The following is an 18019-nucleotide window of genomic DNA, read 5'->3' as shown; positions in this document are numbered from 1 at the left end:
AATTGTCGAGGAGGAGGGGGGGGGGGGGGGGAATTGGGGGTTTGGTCGCCCCTTAGAGTTCTCGCCTCTTGGTCACCGAGCATCACACAACGATTAATTCAGACCTGTATGTCATCGATCGGTGGCTTTAAATTGCCAAATGCTCAGCATTCGTGACATTTAAACTCAGTTTCATCATTTAAATAACTTTTGTCATTGGTAATTAATACCCCCCCACCCCTGGAGACGATCAATGAACAATGAACGAGATTTCTGAATTAATTATCTTGCTGTTGTGATTATCCTGGTATGGGTGGATTGTGTTTGGTGTTGAATTAAGGTGCCAGCATTTTGGAGAGCTCCTCGTCCTGCAGGCAACCCTTGAGGAATTCATCCTGTGTCAGTTGGCCGTCGTTGTTCTCGTCCATCTTGGCGAATATATTTTTCGCTCGCTCCTCGGCACTGTCTGCCGGCCTATTACTCGAGCAAGCACCCAACATGTCGTATATTGCCTGTAAACATGGGCACAGAAGATCGATTTGTTACAGGGGTGCAGCCAAGAGAAACAATCTTCACCCAAAAAAAGTTTCTTAATTCAATCGGGGAGCCGCTCCTTGATCTCAGTGGGATTAAATTAAGGATATCCAAATTATGAATATTAACGAAGTTGTTGCGATTCCGAACAAACGATTTTTATTATGCAAAATTGATTGATCATAAATTATTCATAGATAATGCTCGCAATTTTCAAAAAATTGATTTTTTCATTATTTCAACAATCTTCTGCCAAAAGTAGGTTTTCTATTTTTTTCAGATTGTTGAAATGTTTTCTAACGGTTCAATATCGAGATTCAGATCCAGACCTGCAAAGTTTGAATGATAAAACGTGAAATGTCCGGAAACTTGAGTTCAAATCATTTTAAAACGAAAAGAAATGTAAATTATTCTCGGGTGATTGTTTACAGTTTTTTTTCAACCTTTTAATTAAAAATCGACCGGCTAAGGACAGAGATACGTTAAGTTATGATATTGCAGTTCGTGACGTTCAAAAATATCGACTTGAGACTTTCAAGTCTGGGAACACTTCTTAAAATTTTTTATGACATCATGTTTTTACTGAAATTTCAAGGAATTTCGTCATTGAAAATTCGAGATTTTGTGAATAAATCCATGGAATTGATGACATGTTGTTTCATCTCCCAGTGTAGGAGGTGTGTTGGGGGAGGGTGAAGGGTGCTTAGCGCTCCTCAATTATCTTTTCATCCCAAAATTCGGGGAAAAATGTGGGTCGATGGGAGCACAAAATCCTCGGTAATACTTCAAACAAATAAGTCCCATAATGCAATTTATCTCGGGGAATCTTGAGAATGCTGGAGTTTAAACCAGCCGACTGTAAAATCTGGCTCAAGGAGCTTGCAGAACTCTGGGCAATAGTGAATGCGTCGGAATCGAATATCTCTCGCGTGATTTGAGGATGTAATGCACGTCATATTTATGGGTGAATCGATGGTTTTTTTTGTGGAGGATTTGGAATTGATTCTGTAACGAGGAGTGAAGTTCGAGGCTTCTATGAAATTCAATATTTCTCTTTAATAATGAAGGAAATTCGTTCCAGTGAAATTTCCAGACATTTAGTCATTGATAATTCAGAATTTCATGGAAAAATCAATGAGAAGTGTAAATTTCAGCGCAATTATTCCCTAGAAATGTGTAGAAATCAGAAAAAATCCCGTTAATATATTCTTAATTATTCAATAAATTGAAAACTCATCGTAATTCGGCACTGAATATTCGCGATGTCATTGATACTTGAAACCGATTGAAGAAGTTTCATTACAATGTTCTTCAAAAATTTGGAATTTCATAGAATTTTCAGCGAAATCTGAAATTCAATGATTTATTTATAAACAACGAGCGTTTTAAAAACATAATAATTCTGTGCAAAATGTAATTTTAATGACCCTGAATAGTCATGATTGTTTTCAAATTTTTCGCACGCAATTTAATTGCCAAATTTGACGATTAAAAATGATTGAGGCTGCAGTATGGTCTGTACCGAATTGTAAAAGATTCTTCGATATCCTTAGGAAACATGAAGAAAAATTAGAAAGTTTACTTTCGGAAAAAGATTGATGAAATAATTAAAAAATTTAAACTTTTGAAAATTACGAACATTATTTGCAACAAATAATTTATAAACAATCAATTTTCCACCGTAAAAAAACATTTGTTCGGAATCGTAACAAATTCATTAATATTTCAAATTTTGCGGGAAATCGATTTCACGTCTGAAAAAATTAGCTTTTCGAAAATTTAAACAATTTCAATAATTTATTTATACCCAACTTATGTTTGAAAAAATAATAATTCTGTGCAAACTGTAGAATATACTTGGATATCCTTAAATCGCACTCAATGTCATATTTTTTCCAACAGCGTGCGTCCCCGAGACATTCCCCCATTGCATCCTGGCCATTCTGACTCCACCCTAAGACAAATTACTCCCCTCGAATATGATTAATAACCCGACAATCCCGAAATTGTCAATATCCACGTCATAAAGGGATATATCGATGCCCAGTGATTCAACTAATGACTCCCACTCCTGATTTAAATGCGGTCAGGACCATTCAAATTCGGATATTGGACCGCAGGATTTCAGTACTGAGGGAAATGGACTAAAACCATCAGCCTATATTGACAATGCGCATTGAATCCTGTATCCACTATCTCCCCACCTGCAGATTAATGGGGTCAATCCCTAGATTTGTGTTCACAACTACTTCCCCACTGTCTTTCCATTTTTTTTTATTTCGTCTCCTCAACGATGCCATTACCTGAACGATCTTGGTCATTTCCTGAATGTCAATAACACCATTGCCATCCACATCGTACATGCGGAATGCCCATTTTAGTTTCTCCTCAGGCGTACCACTAGACGTCACGTCTATTGCCAGCAGAAATTCCTGGAATGATAAAAGATTACGGATAAATAAACGTGTAACAATGAGAGGGGTGAGGGCAGGGTTCGCATTGAGAGAGAAAAACTCTTCATGTGTGAGTTGAACTCTCCTCGGACCGTTTCTGAATTGACACAATGCAATGAATACGGAGAATGGGGGGATATCAGAGTGGAGCATTCTCGGGAGACTTGAGGCCAGTGGTAACGGCACTTTTTCGTCAGACCGGCGTGTTCTACCTAGAGAAATTACCTCTTTTGAATGGAGATAATGCATGTAACCTTTGGTCTTCGGGGAGTTCAGGGCTTTTAAGGCCGCGGAGCATTTTGCATTTTAATGATTTTTTTTTAAATGTTTGGAAACGTTTGGAGTGGGTAATTAGATAATTATTTTTGGCATTTGCGGGGTTTGGGAGAAAATATGAGGAGTTTTTTGTTGGGAATTTTGTGAGGAGTGACGAAGGTTTTTAGTGTTTTTTTTTTAGGGCAACTAATTTTTTAGATATTTGCAATTGTTTTAAATTGTAAATTGGGAATTAGCGAATTTTGCGGGTAATTAAATAATCATTCTCTGCATTTTGTTTGAATTCTAATTCCATTACTTTTAACAAATTGGTGGATTATTTCTAAGACTTTCGAGTTCTTAAATGCCAGAATTGCATTTATGTTGAAATGGACTCGGGCAGCGAAGTTAAATCAATTTATTTACCATTTGTTCAATTGCTGGGTTGAGGACAAAATATGAGAAGACGTTTTTTGCTGGAAATTTTTCAAGAGGTAAAAAAGGTTTTTAGTGTTTTCTTCTAGGGCGACTCATTTTTTAGGTATTTGCAATTTTAAAAAATTGTAAATTAGTAATTAGTAAATTTGTGAGTAAGTAGATCATCATTTCGGGTTCAGGAAAAAATAAGAACGGAAATTTTGGGTTTGAAATTTTTTCAAATACAAGAACGGTTCTTTAATGTTTCGCCTAAAGTCACTCATTTTTACATTTTCACATATTCAACTTGGAAGTCGATCCCACCGTGAAACTCAAGAATTGTGGATAGATTATCCCCTAATTATCCTGATAACTGTTGAACATACGAAGCCTGAAAACACCTTTTTCATTGAAAATCCCATCAGCTCCAAGAAAGGGTTTCTAGTCTTTTTCCTGCAGCCACTCATTCCCTCCGTGAAACTAGTCAGAAACTGCCCATCGGTAATTATTAATCAACAGGAAGAGCCATTCAAGCTAAATTTCCTCTACAAATTTCATTGGCTTTGAAACAGGTGTTCTAGTCTTTCTGCTAGGGCCACTCACCGCCGAGAAACGTTCAATCCCCAATGGCGGCCTCTCCGCAAAACTTTGCAAAGGAAAAATCACCCAAATTGGAGAGCCACGTGAGTTAGCAAATTAACCAATCACTCATCCCCCATCCACTCCCCTTTTCCAATAATAGTTTCTCCCACATCTCGTATCAAGTTGAAAACCCCTGAAAATCCAAATTGAAATCTGCAAACAGTCACAGTATCTCTGATACCCCAATATCACTTCTCCATTGGGAGTAAGGATTTGATGTATAGCTGCCCTTGTTGCTTTTCGAAGCGTGCCGGACGCGCCTTCATAGTGGCACCAGGGAACGAAAAGGGGGTGTAGAAGCAAACGAGCGATTCAATTCCTCTTGTACTGATAAGCAAAGGGCGCTTGGGGGGGGGGAGTGGGAATAGACGAGCCCTGAAAGAGTAAGGGATAGACTGAGAGTTGAGTTTTGAGCATCGTTAAAAGTTTGCCCCGAATGAACTGGGTCACCTGATGCCCCCCAGGAGGCGAAGCTGCAACTGCTTCATGTGGGAGCTCTAACGCAGAGGTCGCGTATGCTCGTGGAGATGCAGCCGAGTGGACTGGACCCGTCTACCCCTCCTTCACCTTCTTTGGCACTCCCTCGAGACTCTTTCCATTATACTTTTTTTTCTCTCGGCTCTTCGTTCCAACCATATTGACCCCGCTAACATTCCAACCTTTTCTCTCAAGACTTTCCGCCCAGCGTAACGTGGGGGGAGAGGTCATATTCAGATGTAACATCATATTATTATGCTTTTTATTTCCTCTCAACGCCTTCCGTTGTTCTTCTTCTGCTTTTACTTTTTTTTTACGCCTTATTTTTATTATCTTATTTTACCGGTTCGTTCCCTTTTTCCCTCCCGGGGAGACCGGGCTTTTTATAAAGCACGCCTTGCGGGCTGATATCACGCCTGTGTGAACCCCCCTTCCTGGTTACTAAAGGCGAAATGGGTGAAGTGAAAAAAAAGGGTGAAAGGTAAAGAGGAGGCTTCTTGGACCTGTGTGTTATCATTTTTACTGGGCATACAAAATTTACGGTGGTGTACATAAATATGGGGAGATGGGGGAATATATCGGGCTGCGTGGAGAGGAAAGATGAAGAAAAATTATGTAAAAGATCTCGCCAAATTTCACTATCCTGAAGATAATCTAAATGTTTTTCTGTGGAAGATACCTTACAGTTGGGTGAGTAAAAAAATTACATCTGTGGATGAAAATAATGACGGTTCCCTGTACTGTTAAAATTTTAGTCAAATTTAACTTTGTCGATCTCGAATTATTGGACTGATACGAAAATTGGAAAGTGCCCGTTCAGTTGAAGAAAATATAATTCTCCGGGTATTACATACAAAAAAGAAACGAGAAATGAAATTTGTCGGGAGGAATTACAGTCGATACAAACTATAAAACTTGCCAAAAGAATGAGAAGATAGTAATCCAGGATATTCTGTGCGGCTAACTTCCGGGGACTTTGAACTTTTTTCCAGAATTTATAGGTCACAACTATCCACCGGGGTTTTCCTAATGGAAGAGTATACGGGAAAATACCGGAAACTAATAAAGAAATAGCAGCACGATTTCATCCCGACTCGCAGCTGATTGATAAAACTTGGATAACAATTTTGAGTGACTCTGAAGTCCAGTGGGAAATTTAATATTAATACTATCTGCATCATTACACCTGCATTTTTTTCTCCCCCTCTTTTATCTTAGTCAGACTCATTGTCCAGGGAGATTCAGATATTACAATGGCGACCAACTCCTTTGTTCATGTTCTTGTTTCCTTCATTTTCCCTCTGAAACATGGGAAACTGTAACTCTGTTGCGGCCATTTTTTCCCTTTCAGTGGAACTCAGTCGTTCTAATAATCTACAATGCAGAAATCCTCAATGACCTTTTTTCTTTATGCAGAGTAAGGGCTCTGCACAGTCATTGGAAGATGAAATAAAATTTTTATCATGAATAATCGATGGCAACCACAGGTGAACATTATGGGTGAGGCGTGAGGAATTTATTCAATCCGCTGGGTGATTAGTCCCCGTAAAATCCATTGAAGGAAAAATGGAAATTATCGATAGGTCCTGACCAACGACAGGAGTACATTTTTCCCTTTGCAGGACCGACTGTTTCACCCCAGGATTTTGCGAGCGAATCTCATCGGATCGATTCTGCCTGACTCTATCCTCCGATGTAGCGATGGCAAGCGTAACTCGCATTGGCAGTTTTGTTGGGTGTGTCGAATCGGGGGAATTACACAATTTCGTAAGACAAACAGTGTATTGTTTAAGTGTCCTTGGAGTAGGTGAGGCTTACGAGCGGTTGCCAGAGACAACGTGGTAATAGTGGTTGAGGTTGAAAGACGGGCGTGGCAAGCGCCTCGGCAATATATCTTATTTATCGAGACCCGTATTTTCCAGGTAACCTCTCTCCCGTATATTGTGGCCAATCAGCAGGTGTATGTGGAGCGAGGGGTTACAGCTCTCGTTTGTTGATGTGTTTCATTTTGTCGAGGTTTCTCACAACCTGCGACAACAATGAGAGACGACTGGTGCCTTTTACCACTGTAGCACGTCCAGGACACTCATCGTCATATAGGTGAAACGGTGGGTCGACTCGGTTGGCATGGCTGATGAGACAAAGGCCTCTCATTGTTGTCGCCTTCTTCCGCGTCACGAGTGTCGAAAGGCGAGTGACGCTCATGGGGTGGAAAATGGGGAATGGCGAGGGCTTCTTTCAATGGCCAACTGTGTATTTTTTGCTTTATTGTTACTCATGGAGAAGAAAAATTGAGCTCAAACTGGGGGAAAAGGAACGTTAACGATTGCCAGAATGGTTTCTCCATTATTTTTTCCTCTCTGTTCAGCTGATTGGTACGAATTTTTGTTTGAAAAATGAATTGTCCCTTTGTAGTTGCCACATTAATTGGAGTAGGAGAATGGTAATCTGAAGGTTGTGGGTTCAAATCCCCTCATGGGCATTCGGCATTGGCCGAAAATCACTTTGCAGAATTACATTCCAGAGCTGTCCTCCGTCCATCTTCATGCGTCCGACAACATTAACAGCGTGGTGTCACTCGCTGATGTAATCAATTGTAATCCCAGTGAAATAAATGTACTCATTGTAATCACATGATTACCATATTTGTAATCAAGTTTTAGTAATCAAGCGGTAATCATTTGTAATCACTGTAATTATTTGTAATCAGTGTAATCTTTCGTAGTTGCTCCTAGTGAGACCGTGAATTTTGTTTTTGAATTTTCGCGCGCGTCATTTCTACCAACGGTAAGTCTCAGAGATCCCTGGATCAATTTTTGTTGGAATCCCAGATGTTTATGGTTCAGAGCCTTGTATAGCCAATGCGTTTTGCACAGAGCATTTGACCGTAGAAAATCGATTCAACAGAGTTAAAATTTCTTCTTATTCTGGAGAACCGACGACTGAATTATCTCTGAATTATCTGCTGGTAAGTTTCATTCTCCATCAATGGTAGATATTCAGTAAATTTATTTTGCTGATGGCACTTATAAATGCCCAAATTTTTAGATGGAGTGATGGAGACTGCATTCCTCTGTTCTAATCCCCGCCCCTCCTTCCTCATTTCTTTGCAGGTTCTAATAATTAATTATTCCATCAATTCATATTTAATAAGAGGCCATTTTTTGTGATTTCAATGATTACAGATGTTTCGTAATCACAGAATGTAATTGACGAAATCATTTGTAATCATGTAATCACATTCTGTGCTCTTGGTAATCACGGTTATCACAGGCAATGGTAATCAGTGAAATCAGTCCCGTAATCCTGGGTAATCGATTACATTTTGTAATCACAGTGTCACCCAATTCGCCTGTGAATAATCCCTCGGTTCAATCACATTTTTCCCAATTTAGAATTGTTTCCACTTGAGAGAAGAGTTCAATTCCCATCAAAGAATTTCCCTATTTGTGCCTTTCATTATTTTCATGAATACATGCAGATCCAGTTGACCCGATCACGATTAATGAACCTGAGATTGGAGACAGTATTTGGGTCAGCGAAACAATTTCCAGACTACAAATGAATATCTATTTTTCCGTATTCAAGAGCTCGATTCGTTGACATTAACTGAAACGAATTCTCCGTCGTTTGAGTCATTCCTCAAGTATTCAAGAGTGACACAGTTGAATAGGAGCAACTGATTACGCGCTCTCATTCACATCTTTATCATCTCCATTCTCTCATGCTAATGCCCCTCATCAATACTCTATAAATATCCCCCAATCCTTCGAATAAACTCTACCCAAATGTTAATGACAATGAACTACACAAAGTCTCATTTCTCAGCGTCAGCATTACCGTCACCACAGCAAACAGCAGTGTGATTATTTTCCATGTCAATAAAAACCGAAAAGCGGTGGAAGAATGAATGTTGAGGATGGGATTTACTCGGATATTTCGTCTTGTACGATTTTATCCCTCCCCGATTTTTTGGCAATACTCCCAGGCTCGAGGAAAGGATTTATGTCGAAGAATTTTCGCTTCGGCTCTTCTCATCGGCGTAAGCATTCCCTCCCTCTTACATCTCAGAATAGAAGAAAATCAGACTGAATTTTTTCGGAAGAAGAGAAAACTCACCTTAAAGTCGATGTATCCATTCTTGTCCATGTCAAATGTCCGGAAGACGTGGTCGCAGAATTCTTCAGCATTACCGGACGGGAAAAACATTTTGTACATGTCGACGAATTTGGCGGGCGTCAGCCTACCGTTGGGACAGTCTTGCTGCAAAAGAACAAGAATTGACACGTGTTAGTCACTTTCAAAGGATCAATTACTGCGGTTGACGGCTATCATTGATTGGTCAGGGAGATTTTTTTCCCCTCTGTAAAACGACTCGCGTAGATTTTTCTCTCGCCGACATCGCTTTTTTTTTCCTCTCCTCTTTAACTCGTGTGCCAACGTAATGGACGAAGGCTCGCGGTGCACTTTAGCCTGACCTACATTCATTTCAAACATTTCAAAATAGCCCAGCTTTGCCTCAGGTATACTAGACTCGTCTCGACACTCGAATCCTTGAGAAAAAAAAACATTGTGAAATATCGTATCATGGATTCATTGATGAGAACAATCGTTTCTGGGTGACGCTATGGCCGGAGAATATTTATGCGTCGGGAGGACTGGCTTTTCAATTGTTGTATTAACAGGAGAAGCTAAAATTATTGAAATTTGAATTTATTGGACGACGCTAGGTTCAGACTTTTATCTTTCAATTTACAGTGAATAATGGCAACTGAATTTCAATTATTTTATGTTGGGGATAGGATTTAGTTCACAAAAATTTAAATACCAGGAAATTCAGAGGTGCATTGACTGCCAAATTTGGATTTTAATTACAAATTTGGAATCTTTAAGTTTATAAAGAATGTTACGATGGAATTGATTCGAAATTTTTACCCCTGGAATGATCTGAGGGATCTAGTTTTATATCACAAAGATTTATTCTTTCAGTTCAGTCTGACTTTGAAAATATTTTAATTTGTTTATTGATCCTTGAGTGAATCCGTAATTTCCTCACCAGCAGTTACATTCACTGAACGCTATTGTCTGCTATCACGGAAAGCCTTTCTTCCACTCGTTGGAGTTTATTAATATTCTGACAAATTTTAGAAAAATGAAGTGGTTCTCACAAAATTGAAGGTTGTGGGTAGTTCCAGGGTGAAATCGAGAAAAGATGAGCTGTTCTGTCCTAATAATTTACGAAATGCGGATGGAAAGTTTTGCACTTTTGTATCACGAAAAATTGACTTCTATCTTCAGTTGAGAAAATACAGCTAAATGAGGCTTTTTTGGCGTCAAGTCTGGTTGAAGTTTGCCTGGCTTTTTGATGGCAACATTTATGATCATCATTATCATCATGTACTCGAGCGGAAATTGTTTTTCGGGATGTATTAATCTCGCGTGAGATATGCGGCAAAATGGGTAGTTGTGGCATCGGGTCTGAAGTTGGGGTTGGTTAGTGCTGATGGTTCGTACTCGCGTGCTTCGCCGCGATGAAAAAAAGGCAAGAGCCCGACGTACGAGAAGAAAAAACAGCCCACCCCACCGGGAATTATAAATGTATCATACGGCATCATGCAAAACACCAACCGTGAACCTAGCCCGTTTTCAGTGCTTGCTTTAAACACGGGTTTGTGTGTTTCTGTATTATAAGACTGCACGGGGTGAATACCGAGAAGCAACTGAGTAGTTCGTTATCTTTGACGATCGGGAATTAGGAAATCGGTGTATTCAAGTTTTGGGAAAGGGAGAAAAAAAATTAGTTCCGCCGAAAAATTATACGTTTCCTTGAGGAGATCTTTTGCCGTGTTGAATTAATTTACTTGCGGATAAGAAAGAAAGTTCCCACCAAATAGTGAGACATTTATATGGCTTTCGGATAAATATATTCGTTCTGTAGAGAATTATATGAGGCTCCGGTTTTATCAAGTCAATGTTATTGAGTAGTGTATATCTTTATCCAATAAACATATAATTTCCATGGAACAAATGACAATTTTTTTTGGGTAAAAAATATTCTTTTCCCGTCAATGTATTCTTTCTATGGTATAAACCTATGGAGTTCTCTCAGATCAAATGATTGTCGTACAATAGATTATATTTTTTCCAGCCAACAGTTGGAATTCTTCTAGGGATATTTCTGGTGATCACGAAAAAAAATTTAATTTTCGTGAAAGATATTAAATTTCCTTCTATCAAGTTGGTTAATTTCCCTCAAGTAAATCTGTTCCACTCCATCAAATATTATCACGCGGAGCATATAGTTTTTCCGCAGAGCTAATTTTTCCACTCAATGCAGAATAGGATTTTATTTAAAAAATTGCATTTTTCAATGTTCACTAAAACATGGTTTTCACCCTTAATGCTGGAGGAAATTATGCATAGAAAACAGTGGAGATCGCTGTCATGACCAGGGAAATTAAATTTTTAAATATTGAAATAACGCCAGGATACAAGATCCCCGCCGGAGTCACAGGAATAAAAACAAAAATGCAAACGACCAAGAGAAATGAAAAATGATTCCATTTTACTATACCATTCGGGAAAAGCAGTATTTTTTGTTGAACTCACATCATGTCACGGGATTACGCTCCAAAGCTTTTCACCGTCCATCTTTCAGCTATATCGTTCCATTACGAAAATAAATTTTAGGAAATGAAAAGTTTTTCATCTGTATCTATCTATCTTTATTGGAGAGATGCCAGGACAAGCGATCCCTTCGGAGCCGAAGAGACAAAAAGATGGACAAGGACAGCAGAGAGCATTAAGCATTCTTTAATTTCAAAGTCACTGGGGCAAAACGGGTTTTCTTCGGAGAAATTTTTTTTTTGGGAATTTTAGAATTTTCAGCGTCTTTGTAACAAGTTTGTTAAGACGTATGTCCCCATCCATAAATTCATCAAGACCCATGAACCCCTCCATCAGTGGGTTTTAAGCCAACCGACGAAACGAAAATATTTTTCATTTTGTTGAATTCCACCGTCTCTATTTTTAGGAAGAGAAATGAGAATGCGTAAGATGAAACGAGCGTTGTCGATAAATAAAAGTGACTGGTGTGTGTCTTATGTGTGAGTGTGGAGGTAAGGCGAGGAAATAAAAGGCCGAACGATAAGCCCAGCTCTCCCTCCCCATTTCCCTCTCGCACTCGGTAAAGAAAAAAAAGCGAGGAAAATACCTTCCAGGTGTACACGGAGTGAGAGGGAGAGAAAAAAACTAGAGAACACTGGGATGCATATATTGATCGCTCGGGGGGTAATAACGGAGAGAAAAAGGGTGTAGTGAAGAGCAAAGAGAGGAAAAAACTCGGCGCTGATATCGATATGCGATCAGGTGGGCCGGGAGATGCCAAGATGGACAATCTAGACGGTTTTTCCAAAAATGGAAATGAGAGGAAAATTGCTTTTGTCATCACATTGTGAATACATTTTTTATAATAAATTAGTAGATTGCTTGAAAATGGTATTTCTATGATGCTATTTTAAATTGTATTCAATGATTTATTGAATTCAACATTGCTCCAGGCAACATTGACGCAAACTTGGCAACCAATATTGATACAACCTCAACAACAAATACTATCCCAACACTGGGAACCAACATTGGCTGCCAACGAGCCAAACTGCCATATTTAGGCTTTTTTCGGGGGGAAAGTCGACTTTCGCCAAAATCGAATTTTTCCGCCGAGTGAAAGTCGATTCTGTATTTTCTGGCCCGCCTAATGCCACTGAGGCCCTCACTTGCCCCGGAAATGCAGAAATAAAAAAATTTTTTTTTTGCACCCAGAGCCAAAGTGCCATATTTAGGCTTTTTTCGGGGGGAAAGTCGACTTTCGCCAAAATCGAATTTTTCCGCCGAGTGAAAGTCGATTCTGTATTTTCTGGCCCGCCTAATGCCACTGAGGCCCTCACTTGCCCCGGAAATGCAGAAATAAAAAAATTTTTTTTTTGCACCCAGAGCCAAAGTGCCATATTTAGGCTTTTTTCGGGGGGAAAGTCGACTTTCGCCAAAATCGAATTTTTCCGCCGAGTGAAAGTCGATTCTGTATTTTCTGGCCCGCCTAATGCCACTGAGGCCCTCACTTGCCCCGGAAATGCAGAAATAAAAAAATTTTTTTTTTGCACCCAGAGCCAAAGTGCCATATTTAGGCTTTTTTCGGGGGGAAAGTCGACTTTCGCCAAAATCGAATTTTTCCGCCGAGTGAAAGTCGATTCTGTATTTTCTGGCCCGCCTAATGCCACTGAGGCCCTCACTTGCCCCGGAAATGCAGAAATAAAAAAATTTTTTTTTTGCACCCAGAGCCAAAGTGCCATATTTAGGCTTTTTTCGGGGGGAAAGTCGACTTTCGCCAAAATCGAATTTTTCCGCCGAGTGAAAGTCGATTCTGTATTTTCTGGCCCGCCTAATGCCACTGAGGCCCTCACTTGCCCCGGAAATGCAGAAATAAAAAAATTTTTTTTTTGCACCCAGAGCCAAAGTGCCATATTTAGGCTTTTTTCGGGGGGAAAGTCGACTTTCGCCAAAATCGAATTTTTCCGCCGAGTGAAAGTCGATTCTGTATTTTCTGGCCCGCCTAATGCCACTGAGGCCCTCACTTGCCCCGGAAATGCAGAAATAAAAAAATTTTTTTTTTGCACCCAGAGCCAAAGTGCCATATTTAGGCTTTTTTCGGGGGGAAAGTCGACTTTCGCCAAAATCGAATTTTTCCGCCGAGTGAAAGTCGATTCTGTATTTTCTGGCCCGCCTAATGCCACTGAGGCCCTCACTTGCCCCGGAAATGCAGAAATAAAAAAATTTTTTTTTTGCACCCAGAGCCAAAGTGCCATATTTAGGCTTTTTTCGGGGGGAAAGTCGACTTTCGCCAAAATCGAATTTTTCCGCCGAGTGAAAGTCGATTCTGTATTTTCTGGCCCGCCTAATGCCACTGAGGCCCTCACTTGCCCCGGAAATGCAGAAATAAAAAAATTTTTTTTTTGCACCCAGAGCCAAAGTGCCATATTTAGGCTTTTTTCGGGGGGAAAGTCGACTTTCGCCAAAATCGAATTTTTCCGCCGAGTGAAAGTCGATTCTGTATTTTCTGGCCCGCCTAATGCCACTGAGGCCCTCACTTGCCCCGGAAATGCAGAAATAAAAAAATTTTTTTTTTGCACCCAGAGCCAAAGTGCCATATTTAGGCTTTTTTCGGGGGGAAAGTCGACTTTCGCCAAAATCGAATTTTTCCGCCGAGTGAAAGTCGATTCTGTATTTTCTGGCCCGCCTAATGCCACTGAGGCCCTCACTTGCCCCGGAAATGCAGAAATAAAAAAATTTTTTTTTTGCACCCAGAGCCAAAGTGCCATATTTAGGCTTTTTTCGGGGGGAAAGTCGACTTTCGCCAAAATCGAATTTTTCCGCCGAGTGAAAGTCGATTCTGTATTTTCTGGCCCGCCTAATGCCACTGAGGCCCTCACTTGCCCCGGAAATGCAGAAATAAAAAAATTTTTTTTTTGCACCCAGAGCCAAAGTGCCATATTTAGGCTTTTTTCGGGGGGAAAGTCGACTTTCGCCAAAATCGAATTTTTCCGCCGAGTGAAAGTCGATTCTGTATTTTCTGGCCCGCCTAATGCCACTGAGGCCCTCACTTGCCCCGGAAATGCAGAAATAAAAAAATTTTTTTTTTGCACCCAGAGCCAAAGTGCCATATTTAGGCTTTTTTCGGGGGGAAAGTCGACTTTCGCCAAAATCGAATTTTTCCGCCGAGTGAAAGTCGATTCTGTATTTTCTGGCCCGCCTAATGCCACTGAGGCCCTCACTTGCCCCGGAAATGCAGAAATAAAAAAATTTTTTTTTTGCACCCAGAGCCAAAGTGCCATATTTAGGCTTTTTTCGGGGGGAAAGTCGACTTTCGCCAAAATCGAATTTTTCCGCCGAGTGAAAGTCGATTCTGTATTTTCTGGCCCGCCTAATGCCACTGAGGCCCTCACTTGCCCCGGAAATGCAGAAATAAAAAAATTTTTTTTTTGCACCCAGAGCCAAAGTGCCATATTTAGGCTTTTTTCGGGGGGAAAGTCGACTTTCGCCAAAATCGAATTTTTCCGCCGAGTGAAAGTCGATTCTGTATTTTCTGGCCCGCCTAATGCCACTGAGGCCCTCACTTGCCCCGGAAATGCAGAAATAAAAAAATTTTTTTTTTGCACCCAGAGCCAAAGTGCCATATTTAGGCTTTTTTCGGGGGGAAAGTCGACTTTCGCCAAAATCGAATTTTTCCGCCGAGTGAAAGTCGATTCTGTATTTTCTGGCCCGCCTAATGCCACTGAGGCCCTCACTTGCCCCGGAAATGCAGAAATAAAAAAATTTTTTTTTTGCACCCAGAGCCAAAGTGCCATATTTAGGCTTTTTTCGGGGGGAAAGTCGACTTTCGCCAAAATCGAATTTTTCCGCCGAGTGAAAGTCGATTCTGTATTTTCTGGCCCGCCTAATGCCACTGAGGCCCTCACTTGCCCCGGAAATGCAGAAATAAAAAAATTTTTTTTTTGCACCCAGAGCCAAAGTGCCATATTTAGGCTTTTTTCGGGGGGAAAGTCGACTTTCGCCAAAATCGAATTTTTCCGCCGAGTGAAAGTCGATTCTGTATTTTCTGGCCCGCCTAATGCCACTGAGGCCCTCACTTGCCCCGGAAATGCAGAAATAAAAAAATTTTTTTTTTGCACCCAGAGCCAAAGTGCCATATTTAGGCTTTTTTCGGGGGGAAAGTCGACTTTCGCCAAAATCGAATTTTTCCGCCGAGTGAAAGTCGATTCTGTATTTTCTGGCCCGCCTAATGCCACTGAGGCCCTCACTTGCCCCGGAAATGCAGAAATAAAAAAATTTTTTTTTTGCACCCAGAGCCAAAGTGCCATATTTAGGCTTTTTTCGGGGGGAAAGTCGACTTTCGCCAAAATCGAATTTTTCCGCCGAGTGAAAGTCGATTCTGTATTTTCTGGCCCGCCTAATGCCACTGAGGCCCTCACTTGCCCCGGAAATGCAGAAATAAAAAAATTTTTTTTTTGCACCCAGAGCCAAAGTGCCATATTTAGGCTTTTTTCGGGGGGAAAGTCGACTTTCGCCAAAATCGAATTTTTCCGCCGAGTGAAAGTCGATTCTGTATTTTCTGGCCCGCCTAATGCCACTGAGGCCCTCACTTGCCCCGGAAATGCAGAAATAAAAAAATTTTTTTTTTGCACCCAGAGCCAAAGTGCCATATTTAGGCTTTTTTCGGGGGGAAAGTCGACTTTCGCCAAAATCGAATTTTTCCGCCGAGTGAAAGTCGATTCTGTATTTTCTGGCCCGCCTAATGCCACTGAGGCCCTCACTTGCCCCGGAAATGCAGAAATAAAAAAATTTTTTTTTTGCACCCAGAGCCAAAGTGCCATATTTAGGCTTTTTTCGGGGGGAAAGTCGACTTTCGCCAAAATCGAATTTTTCCGCCGAGTGAAAGTCGATTCTGTATTTTCTGGCCCGCCTAATGCCACTGAGGCCCTCACTTGCCCCGGAAATGCAGAAATAAAAAAATTTTTTTTTTGCACCCAGAGCCAAAGTGCCATATTTAGGCTTTTTTCGGGGGGAAAGTCGACTTTCGCCAAAATCGAATTTTTCCGCCGAGTGAAAGTCGATTCTGTATTTTCTGGCCCGCCTAATGCCACTGAGGCCCTCACTTGCCCCGGAAATGCAGAAATAAAAAAATTTTTTTTTTGCACCCAGAGCCAAAGTGCCATATTTAGGCTTTTTTCGGGGGGAAAGTCGACTTTCGCCAAAATCGAATTTTTCCGCCGAGTGAAAGTCGATTCTGTATTTTCTGGCCCGCCTAATGCCACTGAGGCCCTCACTTGCCCCGGAAATGCAGAAATAAAAAAATTTTTTTTTTGCACCCAGAGCCAAAGTGCCATATTTAGGCTTTTTTCGGGGGGAAAGTCGACTTTCGCCAAAATCGAATTTTTCCGCCGAGTGAAAGTCGATTCTGTATTTTCTGGCCCGCCTAATGCCACTGAGGCCCTCACTTGCCCCGGAAATGCAGAAATAAAAAAATTTTTTTTTTGCACCCAGAGCCAAAGTGCCATATTTAGGCTTTTTTCGGGGGGAAAGTCGACTTTCGCCAAAATCGAATTTTTCCGCCGAGTGAAAGTCGATTCTGTATTTTCTGGCCCGCCTAATGCCACTGAGGCCCTCACTTGCCCCGGAAATGCAGAAATAAAAAAATTTTTTTTTTGCACCCAGAGCCAAAGTGCCATATTTAGGCTTTTTTCGGGGGGAAAGTCGACTTTCGCCAAAATCGAATTTTTCCGCCGAGTGAAAGTCGATTCTGTATTTTCTGGCCCGCCTAATGCCACTGAGGCCCTCACTTGCCCCGGAAATGCAGAAATAAAAAAATTTTTTTTTTGCACCCAGAGCCAAAGTGCCATATTTAGGCTTTTTTCGGGGGGAAAGTCGACTTTCGCCAAAATCGAATTTTTCCGCCGAGTGAAAGTCGATTCTGTATTTTCTGGCCCGCCTAATGCCACTGAGGCCCTCACTTGCCCCGGAAATGCAGAAATAAAAAAATTTTTTTTTTGCACCCAGAGCCAAAGTGCCATATTTAGGCTTTTTTCGGGGGGAAAGTCGACTTTCGCCAAAATCGAATTTTTCCGCCGAGTGAAAGTCGATTCTGTATTTTCTGGCCCGCCTAATGCCACTGAGGCCCTCACTTGCCCCGGAAATGCAGAAATAAAAAAATTTTTTTTTTGCACCCAGAGCCAAAGTGCCATATTTAGGCTTTTTTCGGGGGGAAAGTCGACTTTCGCCAAAATCGAATTTTTCCGCCGAGTGAAAGTCGATTCTGTATTTTCTGGCCCGCCTAATGCCACTGAGGCCCTCACTTGCCCCGGAAATGCAGAAATAAAAAAATTTTTTTTTTGCACCCAGAGCCAAAGTGCCATATTTAGGCTTTTTTCGGGGGGAAAGTCGACTTTCGCCAAAATCGAATTTTTCCGCCGAGTGAAAGTCGATTCTGTATTTTCTGGCCCGCCTAATGCCACTGAGGCCCTCACTTGCCCCGGAAATGCAGAAATAAAAAAATTTTTTTTTTGCACCCAGAGCCAAAGTGCCATATTTAGGCTTTTTTCGGGGGGAAAGTCGACTTTCGCCAAAATCGAATTTTTCCGCCGAGTGAAAGTCGATTCTGTATTTTCTGGCCCGCCTAATGCCACTGAGGCCCTCACTTGCCCCGGAAATGC

General features: G+C 41.0%; 2 protein-coding genes across 3 annotated transcripts in view; both read right to left on the bottom strand.

The window, feature by feature from the left end:
- LOC107043115 (neurocalcin homolog) overlaps positions 1-18019 on the bottom strand; it is a 78123-nt gene that overhangs the window by 17133 nt on the left and 42971 nt on the right. The gene's annotated exons all lie outside the window — the stretch shown is intronic.
- Positions 44-18019, bottom strand: part of LOC107043116 (neuronal calcium sensor 2) — a 60188-nt gene continuing 42212 nt past the window's right edge. For both annotated transcript variants that reach the window (XM_015264434.1, XM_015264433.1), the window contains 3 exons: positions 8877-9020; positions 2817-2945; positions 44-491 (listed from right to left, as the gene is read on the bottom strand). In XM_015264434.1, the coding sequence (XP_015119920.1) occupies positions 315-491; positions 2817-2945; positions 8877-9020 (450 nt within the window). In that variant the 3' untranslated portion in view covers positions 44-314. The remainder of the gene's footprint in view (positions 492-2816; positions 2946-8876; positions 9021-18019) is intronic.

This window comes from Diachasma alloeum, unplaced genomic scaffold, assembly GCF_001412515.2.
Source record: "Diachasma alloeum isolate Michigan unplaced genomic scaffold, Dall2.0 Dall_scaffold_00547, whole genome shotgun sequence".
Taxonomy (NCBI): Eukaryota; Metazoa; Arthropoda; class Insecta; order Hymenoptera; family Braconidae; genus Diachasma; species Diachasma alloeum.
This window is presented reverse-complemented; position numbering and strand designations above follow the sequence as displayed.